Raw genomic sequence first — 15,495 nt, forward strand, 5'->3', positions numbered from 1 at the left:
GTGTTCAGTTGTGTTCAGTTATAAGGCTGCAGAATCTGACAAGGAGTTTGCTGGGAGATAACAGCCACTGATTTCATAACTGAGGTATTTAATGTATGAACTTAAAGTGACTTGAAACATCACCACCTGTAAAGTGATTAATCTTAATTAGTGTAAAACTTCTTGACTGGAAAAAGTACCTGCAGTTCAGAATGATCAGCGAATTCTTGTGTACATGTTTTTTGCTTTGTGTATTAACCCAGCATGTAATTTTGCCTATTCTAAGGTGACCACTATGTCTTAAGCAAGGAGATATAATAGGTTTTCTTGTAAATCTCATGTTGAGGTTCCTGTTCTACACAAGATGCTGTGTATGGGGATTCTGTGTAGAAGTTTATTATATTGAATTGTTGTGTTCTGTAATTTCATATTAGTGTATTCTGGATAGTAGATAATACAGTGAATTGGCATCTTGTGATGGAAGTGCCATTCTAGGTCACAATATCTTTCTGATAGCAGAAATGGGGGATAGAGGATTGATTTACAGAGAAGTGTGGTATAATAAGCGAGAAGGCAATTTGCAGAAACTTGTGGAAGAGTTCTTAGAAGAAGTTAAATTTGTTTACTGCTGTTGATTGTTTTAATTCCTGTCTTTCAAATATTGTCAAATTATTTTTTTAATAGCAATGGGGCTATGTTTTAACTTTCATGTGTCTTAATTCTAATCCTAATGTAACATTTAAAGGTGGCGATACATGTGAGTATCTTCTGTCCAGTGGGAGATTTCTTGGAGAAAAAGTATGGCAACCCCACAGTTGTATGATGCATAAGTATAAAAACAGGTAAGGAAACCCTTCTGTTCATCTGCCTGGAAAGAAGAGTTGTTGTTTGACTGCAGCTGTAGTAATTACAGTGTCACCTATTTTGCACTTTATAGCTGATTCTCTAGGCTTTCAAAAATCTACAACATTTATCAGAAGGAAGTCTTTTCCTTGTACATTACCTGTGTTCTATGGTGTTTACTGTCATTGTATTTATATGTAAAAATACAAATAAATGTTGGTGATAGTAGTACTGACACATGTTATAGAGAGCCACAAGATACTGTAAGAGACTGCATAGCTTCATATGTCACCTTCAGACTGCTGAAAGGGAAAATGCTGACCTTATGTATAGAATCACAAGTAAAAAAAATCCCCAATAAAACTACAGTCACATTCTTTTCACCTACTAGTAAGAGAACTTTAAAAAAAAGTTCTTTTAAAAAAGTATCTAACAAGTAGAATTATGCTGTATATTACCATTTTGAAACTACTGTGTAGCACCACAGAATAGGAAAGCCTGCTTGGTTGTTTGCCTAATCACATTAGCAGAACCATTCATTTTCATTTCTATGCAAATTACACTGAACTTTCTATTAATTTAGCATGTTTTAAAAAAGATTTACTGTTCCTTAGAGCTGGACATAATGGCTAGAATTATCTATATTACTGTCAATCTCCTAAAGACTTTTCCTCAAAGATACATTTCCTGTAACATGAATGTTGTTTTGTTTTGCAGTGAAGCAAAAAATTGCCTCATAGACAAACATATTGTGTTTATAGGAGATTCTAGAATTCGACAGCTGTTCTATTCATTTATAAAACTCATAAATCCTCAAGTCAGAGAAGAAGGAAATAAGGTGAGATAGTTTATTTTGATGATGTTTTTGTTTCTTTCTTCCTAATTTACCTCATAACTCTTCTCTAAATTTCAGAAAAGCAAGAAATTATACCATTTGTTGGCATAGCCATCAGGAAGGAGAACCACAGAAAAGTCTTTTGCAGAAGAACAAATTAGACCAAGATAATTAGGTTCAGATGAGATGATTGGGAATCTGAGAAGTGAACTAGGAAGCTCAAGAGAAAGCTTGTGGCATTCTGGGATTAAATTGATGAAACTGATTTATCCCATAGCAACTTATGCTTCATATTTGGTTTCTTGATGAGAAAATGACTGCTCCTTTGTGTGTTTTTAAATAGTAGTAATTCGCATCTTATAATTTGTCATTTTAAATGTCTATTAGATTGGTGATCTAATCTGTTCATAAAAGTCCTTGGAGCAATGACAGTTTTCCAGGTCTGACTTGAAGCTGAAACTAAAAATAGCTTCTGGTCTTACCTTCGTTTTGATTGCTGCTGAAGAGCTGTCTAAATTTTGTAAGACGAAGAATGTAAACTGCAGCTCGCTGGGTGGAAGCAGTAAGAAAAGATTTAGCTGTATCATTTGTTGAACAGAATAGTAATTTCTTTTGCTCTATCATGCTTCTTAGGCATATCCCTTCATGGATTTATGTATATATATGAGGGGAGAGACACCTTTCACTTTCAACTGTACATCAGATTTGTCGATTAGAAGTGCAAGCTGGTAGCTTGTCCAGCAGACGGAGTGCAGTTAATTTCACTTGTCAGAACAAGATGTTTGATTGATCGAATAACTCCGGTTTTCCTAGTCTTCTGGTTAGGTCACAGTTGCTGCCCAAAAGTGATGGTGAGATGATAGAGTGCTATAGTTGATTTTGAGTCAAGAGGTATCTTTTGTCAAGTATTTATGAAATCAAGACCTTGTTTGTGGAAAAAAAATACACCTATTCTTTTGGACCAGGATTGAAACAAATATGTGTTCAGTAATATTTTAAAGGAGGATTGTGTGTGCAGCATCTGACTGCTTCCTTTCTGATTTCTTACAGTCTCACTCAACAAATTTAATAATGCATTCCAGGCTTTATTTCTGCCTGAGATTATTTTCTTTTATTCTTCAATAAAAACTGTCTTGGTTGTTTTGTGCAAAGAAGATGGGCAGGTGAAAAGGAAGGCTAGGGAAAAGGAAATGCAAGAAAAGAAAGAGAAAAAAATCTTTTAAGTTTTTCTTATTTTGGGAGGCTAGATTTAGGAAAATACTTTATACCTTTGTAGCAGAGTAAACGGAAAGCATTTCAGACTTTGTTGGATAGATTTCTTCCAAGAAAAATAACCCTTTGTGCAAGTAGCTTGTTTTTATCAAGCAACATAAATATTTTGCATGACTACTGACAAGTTTACACAAGAAAAATCCATTCTACTGAAGATAAACCTTTGGGTGAGAGCAAATTAACATACAAATGTAAGGTTTTTGGGGTTTTTTTTCATTCTGAAAGTTTATCTTTGGTTTTATTTTGGTTTTTTTGGCAGCATGGAAATATCCCATTTGAAGATAAATCAGCTTCAATTAAAGTGGTAAGTTTTTATCTAGCATTAAAATGCAAGCCGTAATCATACTATTATTTCATACAGTGTAATCCAAATTGCAGTCAGAGCTGGATTTCTCAAATTTCCACAAGTGTTGTAAAAGTCAAAAGAAGCTTCAGAACATTGACATCCTTTGTAAAATTTTCTACAAAATATACCAGAGTTTAGCATACTATGTTTTGAATAAGATGCTTTGAGAGGCTTTGGCTTTGAGTGCTTGTGTTCTGTGTTAACTTTGGGCATAAGCTCTGGAAGTGTGTATAATTTTTCTTTTTGTCAGAATTTATTCCTAAGAATAGCTTTTTCCAGGAAATTTACTCTTCCACTGCTGTAAGAATATGTATCTGGGGCCAACTTACCTGGGGTGGTAATTGTCATACTTGCCATTGAGCTCTCTGTGCTATCCCAAGTATTCCTTTAGCTGGTTTTGCATGGAGAAGTAACCATAATGGTGAATATAATGTGAATATTTGAAAAAAAGAAAACAAACAAAGTACTTGAGGGTAGGTTTTATGAAGGACACTGTTCTTCTCTGCCCTGGCAGTGGAAAGGGTGTCCTCAATAGCTTTCTTTGCTTCCCATGACAGCTGTCAGCAGTGCTGGGATTCTGCTAGTCATGTATTTGTTTATGCCCTGGAAACAACTCATTCTCTGTTCATGAAAACCCAAGAAGCAGTATATTTGCTGAGTTGTCTGCAAGCAAGTTTTCAGTATCTGTTTGTGTACATGGTTAAGATTTAGGGTACAGAATAACATTTTAGGGTGTGAGCCCATGGCAGTTTAAGCCTGTGCTGTCCCACCCTGTTGCCCTTCACAGTATGTTCCTGTCTTTGTGCTATAACTAGCCCTGATACAGCTTTGGAGTGTATCAATTAGGAGTTGAATCAGCCAAAAACTTACCTTGTAGGATTCCTTTTTGGTCAGGTCTGATGTGGCTCATCGTATGTTTATTTGAGTGCTAGAAAAGAAGGGGCACAACACAAGGCAGGACAAAGAAAGGGGCTGATGCAATGTGATTTATGTTGGCATAGCCTGACGCAGAACTACATCTTCAAAACCCCTTAAGCCTTGGTAGGTGTCTAACCACCAAGATTTGAGATGACAGGTTTGGGCTTTTGGGAGATGTCTGGGTTGTTAAGAATGTATTTCTACTCTGCTGGTTTCTGGATTTGATGCCTTACTGCTGTTGAAATTATTGGCATGGTAGCTGAATTTTCACATTCAGAATGGCTGTGAGCCAGTAATCTCAATGTGGAAAATACTTGACCAACAAAAGAGAAAATCACTGGGAACAAGCGGAGAATTTAATTTTGCCCTTTCTAGTCATCATGCTGACCCTTCTGTCCTTCCGCCACTGCAGAGGGCTGTACAGATTCCTGCCACGTAGTGAATTGACAGCACTCAAGTGAACTACCAAAATCTTTAGGTCTGTGCAAGTGGAAGATAGAGATTTCCTCTCTGCTAGCAGTGCATCTGCATTCTGCATTAGAAAGTTACCACACAGTGATTTCTGCATATGTAAACCATGCCATTTCACTTTAATATGTATTAGTAGTCCATTCGATAGTTCTGCACCTGAGGAGCAACTAGATGCTAGGAAGTCATGCCTTTACCTGGGAGACACAATAGCACTAGCCAAAGTCTAAACTGCCCTTGTAGATGAAGGTTGCGCACTACTGACAGCTGAAAGAATGTCAGTAGGTCATGCATTTAATGGCCGTGGCACTATTAGATTTAAACATCTGATAATATATGAAGCTGTAAAGTAAGTTGTTAGGTTTTCTTTTTGTTTGAAAGTTATGATTTCCTGCTATCAATCATAATAAGTTCTGGGATGAAGAAAACCTGTCGGTAAAAACAGGGAAATTGAACAGAAAGCAAGTTCTAATAAATTGTAGATGTGAGCTTGGTTTTATCCCGGATTGTATTTGAAACCCAAGGACATCTCATTTGGCAGAACCTAAAAAATTATCTTCTTGGTGAAATCTCAACTTCTGAACTACAAATAAAAATGTCTTGTTTTTTCATGGGGACAAAGTTTTGTGGTGGTTTTTTTTTTCTGTTTCTTTTCCTTTGCTTTCTGTTTCCCATGCGAGTGCGAAATGTCGGGCTTTTCATGCTAACTATGAAGGAAATCTCACAGTGGGCTGAGTGTTTTTCCTTCACTGTTGAATTGATGGCATTTAGTTTGGTTTTTTTATTTTTTGTTATTAGTCTACTGCTTCTCTTTAAGCTTACAGAGTAAACTTGCATTTATTTTACAGGATTTTCTGTGGTATCCAGAAGTTAATGGCTCTATGAGGCAACGTATCAAATCTTGGACTGAGGTTTGTTTTTAAAAACTGTTTTTGGAAAATACAGCAACTGAATGAGGACTGCTACCTTTCTTTTTTTTTCATATGCACAACTATAATTTCTAGGAGACCAGCAACAGCAGCATATCACATCTATTCAGTCAGTTATGTACCAGAGATCTGAAATTTGATATCAAAATAGTGAAAGACAGATGTTTACTGGTATATATGTTTCTGGGCATTTCTTGGTCTCCCAAGGATGGCTTCACTTGGGACAAACCCCAGGATTTTACTCTGATTTGGTGTTTCACTTCCTCTCTGTCTGCAATGGCTCTGCTTTTATGTGACCGGATATTTTTGATCCTTATGGGTCCCTTCCAACTTGAGATATTCTATGATTCTGTGATTTTATATTATGGTTAATTTGAATGTTCCAAACTGAAGGACAAAGGCAATTTGAGAAGTCAAGAATGCCTTGATTTTTCTTTTTCAGTATCTCCCTCAAATTACATAATGATTATTTCACGTTTCAGTTATGATACAGGTTGTCATGTAATTCAGTCTGAAACTTTTTATGTAATTCTGGTAACAACATGTTTACAGATTGACAACTAAATTTTTCTTGTTTCTTCCTTTGTTGAACTTTAAATAGCCTGGAGTTAATTTTGTAACAGCCCCAGTGATTTTTTTTCCTACCCTATTGGTCATTCTTGCACAACACCTTCCATCAAGATAGCTGAAGTTATCATTCGTTTTTCTGTGATTACTACAAAAAATTGAGAGCTGCTAAACCCTCACAGTGCCAAGGCAAGACTGGTACTGAGGTGATCAATGGTTTGTGTTTTCATGCTCTTCTGTTTGAGTACATGTTCTGTTCCTTGTCCTAGATATAACTTTCAGACCTCTAGGGCAAAAACTGGTCACTTCAGACAGTACAACAGCACAAGCAGGTGTTTGACAATACCGAGAGGCACTGGGAGAAAGAGTACTTCAATAGTATGATCTACAGTTTATTTGACCTTAGGAGAAGATGTTCAGATAGATTTTACAGAGTGCTTATGCTGCTAAATAGATAACAATTGTAAGTGCTTATTGATACATGGCACTTTTGCAGATTCTGTTATATGAAAATTTTGGTATTTCACAAGTTCGTGTTCTCTGTAATGCATCTGCAATCTATTCTTTTGTAACCATTAACTGATGGACAAGTTGAGCCACAGTTAATTAAGATAAGAATCTTAATTAACCTGCTTAGTATAATAATAAGTATAATTTGTGAATATTTTAAAATTACTTCCTTTTTACTTTCATCTTAGGGTTCTGTGGCAAAACCTCATATAATTGTAGCAGGAGCTGCCACGGTAAGTTATACATATATGGGGCATTTTAGTAAAGAAGGAAGTTCTAGTAGGATAAATTTTATGGTCTCAAGTTGATTACATGATGAAGTTGTTAAACCCTATTTATAATAACAAAATACACTCTCAGTGATTTTTCTGTTATAACAAGTAGTTCTAAAATATCAGGTATACTTTATTGTAGCTGTGCGATGTACAGTACTTTTTGGCAGCACAACTGGTTGATAAGCATTGATTAGCTTGAACTTGGCTAATAAAGTAGCTTTGTTAAATCAGATTGTTCATTAAGGAAGTTTAATAAAAGTACTTACATGCTTACTGAGATGCATTTTTAATGAACTCTTTTCAGTCACAAAATACTGCTTTTGGAGATGACCCAATCTGGAATGCTGTTTTTGAGCACACGTATTTCTTTTAGATTTACATGGGCAAAACTCTGAATTTTACATGAATAATTCAACAACGAAAGAGGTTGCACTTCTTGAATCTTGTTCCACTGGAAGTTTCCACCACTGCTATGGGCTGTAGTGTCCCAGAAAGCAGGACTGACGAGGACCCGAAGAGGTCTCCTAACCCATCGGTTTGCCACAAGGCAGGATCAGTTATATCTGTGTTGTGCTTGACAAGAGTCAACCACTTCTTTAAAACTTCCAGGGACAGAATTCAACAGCCCCCATTAAGTAGTCTATTGTAATAGTTGGCTGGTATTGGGAGTCAGGAGTCGAACAACTGCATATCTCATTAATTCCACATTTAATGTTCCTTACTTCCAAATATTTTGGAACTGAAATTTGAAAGGGATTAGCTATTATATTTTCATATCGGCTTAAATGTGGAGGGGGGAAATTGTGTTCCATTTACAACAAAATCCTTTGAAAGCAGTTTGGTTTAGAGACAGTTCAGGCATTCTACCAAGCTGGAAGCTCCCGGGCACGCCGATCTAGAGTGAATTCCCCCAATTTTAGGGGAAGGTCATATGTGTATGCAGATAGCCACACATGCCCTGAGGGATCAGAAATTCTGTTTCTTTACAGGTGAACCCCCTAAATTTTCTTCTTCTGTATGATCCACATAAGTGTTTGAGCTTTAGGAATCTTAGTAAGACTGGAATATCTCTGCTCATTCTGAGCATGTAGCATGTCTTACTAGCATGAGTCATTGTATTTCACACAGAAAATGCCGTTATATATGAATAGTGTTCTGGCATGCAGATCAGGTTGCAGAACTTCAGGACTCATAGCTAAATAATTCCTTTTACTCTTATATATGCATTAGCCATAGCTTGTTGTCCTTTGTGGACAGCAGGATATACAAACTAACATTATATGCATGTGATGCTCCGCTCTTTGTAATATATTTATACACATATAAATATATTTACACAAAGCATTAATAATGATATCTAGAGTTGGCCAAAGATGAATATCCCCTATTTTAAGTTACTTGCAGAAAAATAAAAGAGTAAAAAATAATCTGATGCATCAGCAACATTACCACGGCTAGCACTAGTGTGGTAACCTGCTATTAAACTGCTGCGTGCCCTTGAACTTAACAGCATTTTGAAACTTACCTGTGTCTTTAACTTAGTTTTCAGTTTGGTCATGCTACATGGATCGGGACATGTCTGTCTTAAGATGTCAACTGCGTAACAGCCTATAAATAGAAGTAAAGTCTTACAAGCTGGAGGAGCTCCAGCTAGTACAAAACTCAGTTGCTTACATATTTTGGGAAAAGGAGATGCTTTGAGAATGTCACTATAGTGCTCTGCTTATTAGTTCCTGACTTCCTGTTGAATAGAATATGCTTCTTAAAATGTCTGTTTAAATACTGTTATGTTTAAATACGTATTTCATAAGTAAAGGTATAAGTAAATTCATAAGTAAAGGGAGAAACTGCTTTTTTTGTCCCAGAGTGTGAGTTCTCAGAGCAGCTGCATGTCACTTGATTTCATGAAGTATTAATTTGTATTCACTAATATTCTCAGGAAGTGGATTGATCAGTGTACTTGGCTTACATCACAATTTTTATGTAGATATTTAGAAATAACTAGAGAGTTCATTACATTTAGGCTAAAGGGGGTTTTTTGCAGGTTTTTACTGAATCAGTCTAGATACAGTAATACCTTTAAAAAATGCTAAATCTGTTTTTCCTATGGTGTGGGAAATTCTTTTCAGAAGTTAGGAGAAATTCTTGGGTGGTTACAGCATCCTCCCAGTCATTTCATGTAGAAGATTAAATCAGAAATTAAAATAGCTCTTTTTTTTCTCTTTTTTTTTTTTTTTTTCTTTGCGGGTATCTGCAAAACAGATGGAAATATTGGAACTCAGTACCGCCATCAAGTTTTTTTGCACGCATCTCTTGCTGTGGTCAGTTTTCCTAGAGCAAAATCAACTGAATTGGCCATGATTTTTCTATAACGTGACTGGCTTTGCTACTTCGTCATTGTTCAAAGTCAAGGGGCTTTTAATTAAACACCTTGCATCGTTTAGTTAATGAAAAATCAAATAAACATTAAATTGAGTATTATATACTCGGTATTTAAATGGTCTGTTTGAGTGTAATTTTATGTCTAGACATCTGCTCAGTCCAAAAGAAATTTTTTAGCACTTCAAAAGCAAAGGCTAAAGAATAATCTAGCTTTATGAAAATAATGAAAAACAGCTACTGTCAGAGTAATGGCATCAGTTACTTAAGGGTCCTTAGACATACAGGTTCTGAATCTCTTTCTTTATTTCTCCAGTGGTCTATCAAAATTCACAATGGCAGCAACGAAGCCCTCGCGCAGTATAAAATCAATATCACTTCAATTGCACCTCTTTTGGAAAAATTAGCAAAAAGTAGTGATGTTTACTGGGTTTTACAAGGTAAAGTAATGAACAGTAGGTAACAAATTGTACTGTCACTATCTGTTGAATCATTATCTTGTAGGATATGGAAAACTTAGTCCATACTGGTTACTTGCAGAGTAGAAAGGGTGTTGGTTGAATTCCAGTCTGGCCTTTCTTGCAGCCTTAAATAGCTGGTCCCTAGCTAGCTGTTAGTAGTGATGGAGATTTTAAAGATCTGTCAGGAAAATTATTTGCCTTCTCAACTCCTAATGCTTTGTTAGCTTACTCTCCGACTCAACATGCCAGGTCTGTTCTGCCTGTGCTGTGCTCCGTATATGGCTCCTGGGAGTCAAGAACACAGGTGCATAAAACAACTGTATTCCTGTGTTGGTGTTCTATTAAATTTTCAGATTACATAAATAATAGAAGAGGTTCAACAAGTGCATCTTCTGTGTGTGTCTAGAATGAATAGACATACTTTTGAGAATACAGAGCATTTAAGTCTCTGCAATGAAACTTGCTTCTGTACACTGAGCACTGATGAGTTAACGTTAGGAGCCAAAAATCATGGTTCACAATGAATCTGTGAGATTTTTATTATGGCATCTATATTCCCTTGCTTTTCTTCAATAAAACTGAACTATGTCCCTGACACTGAACAGCGAGCTCATAGGTAGAATGTGCTCCTGGTTTATCTGCCATAGAACATAGCGTTTTAGATTGTCATCACCTCAGTTAAAAACATAGGCGGATTTTGAGCCCTGATAGCAATATATCCAGCTGTACCTTTACAGTCACATCTAAGTTCCTGTCAAAGATAGTTCTAGATCTGAATCAACAGATTCATCTTCTCGCATTACTTTCAAAACCATGTTTATCTGTAACAGAAGCAATTAGCTGCCAGACATGTCCCACCATTCTGTTGGTAAAGATCCAGTCCATTTAAGTCACATCTGAGCTCTTCAATGGAACAGGTGAGAGGAGAAGCAGTCTGTACACAGAGCTGTGTTGACATTGATTGTCCAAAAGCAGGCATGAGGTAGCAAAAGTAAATCAACTTATAATGCTTAGAGTGTATTTGACTAGTTATAAACATCTGCAGCTTCTCGTAGCAGCTTATTGATTCCAGCTGACCTTTTGATCTAGAACCCCATGCAGCTTTGTGTTAAGATTTACATAATTCATGAAGTCTGCAGGCAATTAAGTGATGTTCCATTTTTCTCAAAGACTGAGATTCTGCCATTAGTTAAAGTGGAATCAACAGGAGCGAGTGGTATATGCATTGGACTGTGACTTAGAGAAGTGAGAAGCTGGTTTCTTCCACAGTAACTAGAGAGTTTGAGAGTTTTTAGGGTGTGGTTTGTTTGTTTTTTTTCATGTGTCTGTTCTGCTGCCTGTCTTGTGTCCTTTGGCTTTGGAGTCTTTCCCTGGGGGATTCCATTACTGAGAGAAGGCGTAAGCAGCTCTGCACTCCAGCATTATACACTTTTCATGGGTTTGGGGAAATTAGACAGGAATTTATGTCTGTTCAAAGCTTTCTAATCTATAAATACATATGCATGACTAGGGAGTGGTGATAAGTATATTTTATCATAAACAATTCTAGTTACTACCCTAGTTACTTCAACAGTCACTCATTCCTCGCTGTATGTTTTTTCTATGCCATTAAATAATTGTGACAAACTACAAGAAAATAGCCTGTGCAACCTGAGCTAAGCAAATGTGTTTGTCAAGTAGAAGATTAATGTGCTCATACTTTGTTCTTTCAAATTCAGATCCTGTTTATGAAGATATGCTGAGTGAAAGCCGGAAAATGATCACTAATGAGAAAATAGATGCTTATAATGAAGCAGCTGTTCGTATTCTGAACAGCAGTTCCCGAAATTCCAAAGCTAAAGTTAAAGTGTTCAGTGTATCAAAATTGATAGCACAAGAAACTATCATGAAGTCTGCAGATGGCCTGCATCTCCCTGAATCAAGCAGAGATACAGTAAGTGTGTTTATAACTGGTCAACATCAAGTGATAATAATAGTTAAACAAGATTCTAAGTGAATGTTCTGAAATGGCAGATGCTATGAATGTAATGAGGACCTGCACATTCTCCAAGAAATTTTGTTAAGAAAATCTCAACGGGTGGGAGGGCAGTCGGTTACATAAGATGTTTGAAAAACACAGCGAACCCATCAGTCTGTAGCTATTTTACAACAGCTGTTAATCCACTAGATCTTTTAGATCCTGAGTGCAAACTTTGTGCCTTCAACTGCATGAATGAATTAGGGTGATAATGATTTGTAAAGCAGTGCTAAGAAATAAGTCTTAAATTTTCCCCTATATGCCCATATGATTTTATATAGTAAGGAGTATGAAAAGGGTAACAAAACACACAATACACACCTTCCTGGTTGCATGGAGTGCCACTGACTTTATTTCTTACTTTATCTGCAATCTACCAATATAAATATGCCTGTAGTGAGTCCCCCTGAGCTGTGTCAGTCTGCCCTTCTTGTAAAAGAGCTCCTCGGCTGTGTCGCTTTAGTTCCAGTCATTTGCATATTTCAGTTTAGAAACTAAGTGTCATCCCACCACAAGTTTCAGCCTCCTCGTTGTGTTTGAGAGAATTTTATTACAGTGCCCCTTTAGGAGCCAAGTTTGTTAGCTTTTTTTCATTTATAGCCCATTTAGCTCTTTATAGCTCCTTTTACAGCCAGTAGAGAGAACCCTTCTGTTCTAAGGAATAGGTTTAGGTGGTTTTGCTTACCTCAAGGAGCTCAAGGGTTTCCTGTTTGGAAGAGGCGTTGCTATTGCATGCAGCTAGGTATGTGGGGGACTGTGAAATTACGTGATAATAAGGGAGAATTGCATGGTTTATGTCAATGCATGATCTAAAAGAAAATTCCTTACGATGAAAATGTTAACTTTTATTAGAGATTAATTGACAAAACTGCCTATTTCTTTAACAGAATGCGATGATTCTTATGAACGTCTACTGCAATAAGATCATGAAGCCCATTGATGGCTCCTGCTGCCAGCCTCAGCCTCCTCTCACTCTGATACAGAAGTTAGCTTTCTGTTTCTTTACTTTGTCCATTATTGGATATTTAATTATCAATGTAATTCATCGGAATAATTATCGGAAGAACAAATCATGCACTGATTTGGAAAGTGGAGAGGAGAAGAAACCTGCCATCAGCACTCCTAGTGCTTCTACTTTAGAGATGCTCTTACACTCCTTCTGCAAGCTGGGTCTAATCATGACCTATTTTTATCTATGTGACAGAGCAAATCTTTTCATGAAGGAAAATAAATTTTATACACATTCATCTTTCTTCATACCAATCATCTATATCTTGGTTTTGGGGGTATTTTATACCGAAAATACCAAAGAGGTAATGATTATGTTGACATCCGGCTTATAACATTGTTTCCCAGTTTCAGTGTAAATAACTAATTGCTAAATATTGAAAGTCAAATTTTCAAAGTCAAGAAAACTCATCTGCAAAAAATACGCTTACCAGCAATATGGCATTTGCATGGAATTAGATGCAAAAGCTTTTTGAAAGCATATGGGTATAAGCACTTTTAGCCATTGCCACTCAGTCATATTGGAAGTGGGCACAGCCTGGATACAAAAGAGTAGAGATCATGTCAAAATCTGGTAGACCTGTGTCCGCTAGACGGAAGGCTTTTACAATTGTGACCTATTTTCCCATAAAGTAGTTTATCGTTTTTAACTTTTTCTCCTCGTTTTGTAGATGTTCCTTTGTACATTTCGGAATAGCAACACTCTTGTTTTGTTTTGCATTAGACTAAAGTGTTAAATAGAGAACAGACTGATGAATGGAAGGGCTGGATGCAACTTGTTATTTTGATTTATCATATCTCTGGAGCAAGCACTGTAAGTGATTTGAATTTCATATTTTTTTAAGTGGGAATGCAATTTGGGTGTTTCTTCAAAAGAAAGATAGTGCAAATGTGTGTTAAAATTGAATAGAATGAATTACTAATGCTATTGTTCCTGTAGTTTTAAAAACTTAAAAAAACAGAATTAGATTTTCTCTCTATTTAAGTGTCGATTTAATTGATAAGAGCACTTTATGCATTACTTGGTCAGTGGGAAAAAATACTTGTTTCCTCGTGTAGAATATTACATTAATGGCTAGCAACACTTCTTTTTTTATGTTCTGGACTTGAAACTGCTGAAGGTAAGCTTTCAAAGAGCCCTCTTAAGTCTCTCTTAACTGGTAATAGAATGTGGAAAGCGTAGAGCAATAAATAGAAGAAATTAATTTTAACATCAGAGAGGTTAGGGCACCAGCAGAGCTTAGTAAGAATACAAGGAAATGTAGCATAATGCTTCTTTTCTTATTTAAACCTGATTTATCACAATGCAGAAAAAATATAAAATAGGAGGGTAAAAAGGGAAGCCAAAAGCATTTACATGGCTATTTATAAAAGGTGCTTTATTTTTCTCAACAGTTTTTGCCCGTGTACATGCACATTCGAGTTCTGGTTGCTGCATATCTGTTCCAAACAGGTTATGGACACTTCTCATATTTTTGGATAAAAGGGGACTTCGGTGTATACAGAGTGTGTCAGGTAAGAATCTCTACTTACTGTTTTTATAAAGAAAATTGTTCAGATAGCAGAACATCCATAATATATCTGTAATCCCTAAATAGTGTGATATCAGATTACTTAACCAAGTTTTGCACATTAAAAATGGCTGTTATTTCTGTATAATCTGACCTGTTTTATCGGTAGTGTTTATCTAATACAAACATATAGCATATAAATGACACTTACAATGTAAAATATTTAAGTACATAGGCTTTAAAATATCAAGACAAATATTTTCCAGTATATAGCAATGGAGTTTTCGTTGCAGTAGCAATTTACAGTAGAGAAGAATATGTAAGTAATGATCCACACAGTCTTCCAAAGTCAGTGTATTGAAGCCTACGTTTGTTATGAAGAAAAGGAATTTTTGCACTGTAATGATACTGGAAAACATACCTGTTTTTGTGGTGTCTCTCCGCATTTGGCAGCCTGTACTGTAGCAGTTTAAAATTTTTTTTAAAGAATTGATCTTTTATTTCTCTTAAGTATTACATTGTCAGGTAAGTCAGGTCATGGTGCTTTTTAAAGGTATGTCTACAGCCTAACTGCAGCACTGGTAATGACATTACCCTGGCTTTAACTGAGATAGCCCAGGTACCTGTGGGTGTGAAAGCAGAGAGGCATTAACAGCATCCAGTGGCCGGAATACTCGGTCCCCAGCCTGGGGAACAGTCAGTTCTGTTTTACCCTATTTTTGTTGCGCTCTCTACCTAGGCCAGCATAGGATGGGTCCGGTACTACATGATCAGCCTGTAGTATTGCATTGTGGATGTTAAGGAGAGATACTTATCTGAGTTTCCACTGAAATAGAATCAGCATGTGAGGTGTGAAATACATAGATTTTTTTTCCTTATAGTGCTGAAGAAACACGTCCTCAGTCTCTCTCACCTTTGCCTCCCAGTTTATGTATTCTCCTCTGACACCCTCCAGGTTTTATTTCGTCTCAATTTCTTAGTTGTGGTACTGTGCATAGTGATGGACCGACCTTACCAGTTCTACTACTTTGTACCATTAGTCACTGTCTGGTTTATGATCATTTATGCCACCTTAGCTGTATGGCCTCAGATAGTCCAGAAGAAAGCAAATGGTACGTGTTTTTCTTCTTTCTGCTATAAAACATTTGCATGTTACTACAATGATAACCATACAGAA

At 36.4% G+C, this 15,495-nt stretch overlaps 1 protein-coding gene across 1 annotated transcript in view; it reads left to right on the forward strand.

The window, feature by feature from the left end:
- CASD1 (CAS1 domain containing 1) overlaps positions 1-15,495 on the forward strand; it is a 31,712-nt gene that overhangs the window by 7,362 nt on the left and 8,855 nt on the right. The window contains exons 2-12 of the mRNA XM_037387291.1: positions 725-821; positions 1,540-1,660; positions 3,189-3,233; positions 5,510-5,572; positions 6,856-6,900; positions 9,638-9,761; positions 11,501-11,715; positions 12,687-13,112; positions 13,532-13,621; positions 14,203-14,322; positions 15,274-15,430. Coding sequence (XP_037243188.1) covers positions 725-821; positions 1,540-1,660; positions 3,189-3,233; positions 5,510-5,572; positions 6,856-6,900; positions 9,638-9,761; positions 11,501-11,715; positions 12,687-13,112; positions 13,532-13,621; positions 14,203-14,322; positions 15,274-15,430 — 1,503 coding nt within the window. The remainder of the gene's footprint in view (positions 1-724; positions 822-1,539; positions 1,661-3,188; positions 3,234-5,509; positions 5,573-6,855; positions 6,901-9,637; positions 9,762-11,500; positions 11,716-12,686; positions 13,113-13,531; positions 13,622-14,202; positions 14,323-15,273; positions 15,431-15,495) is intronic.

The sequence above is a fragment of the Falco rusticolus genome, chromosome 4, assembly GCF_015220075.1.
Source record: "Falco rusticolus isolate bFalRus1 chromosome 4, bFalRus1.pri, whole genome shotgun sequence".
Taxonomy (NCBI): domain Eukaryota; kingdom Metazoa; phylum Chordata; class Aves; order Falconiformes; family Falconidae; genus Falco; species Falco rusticolus.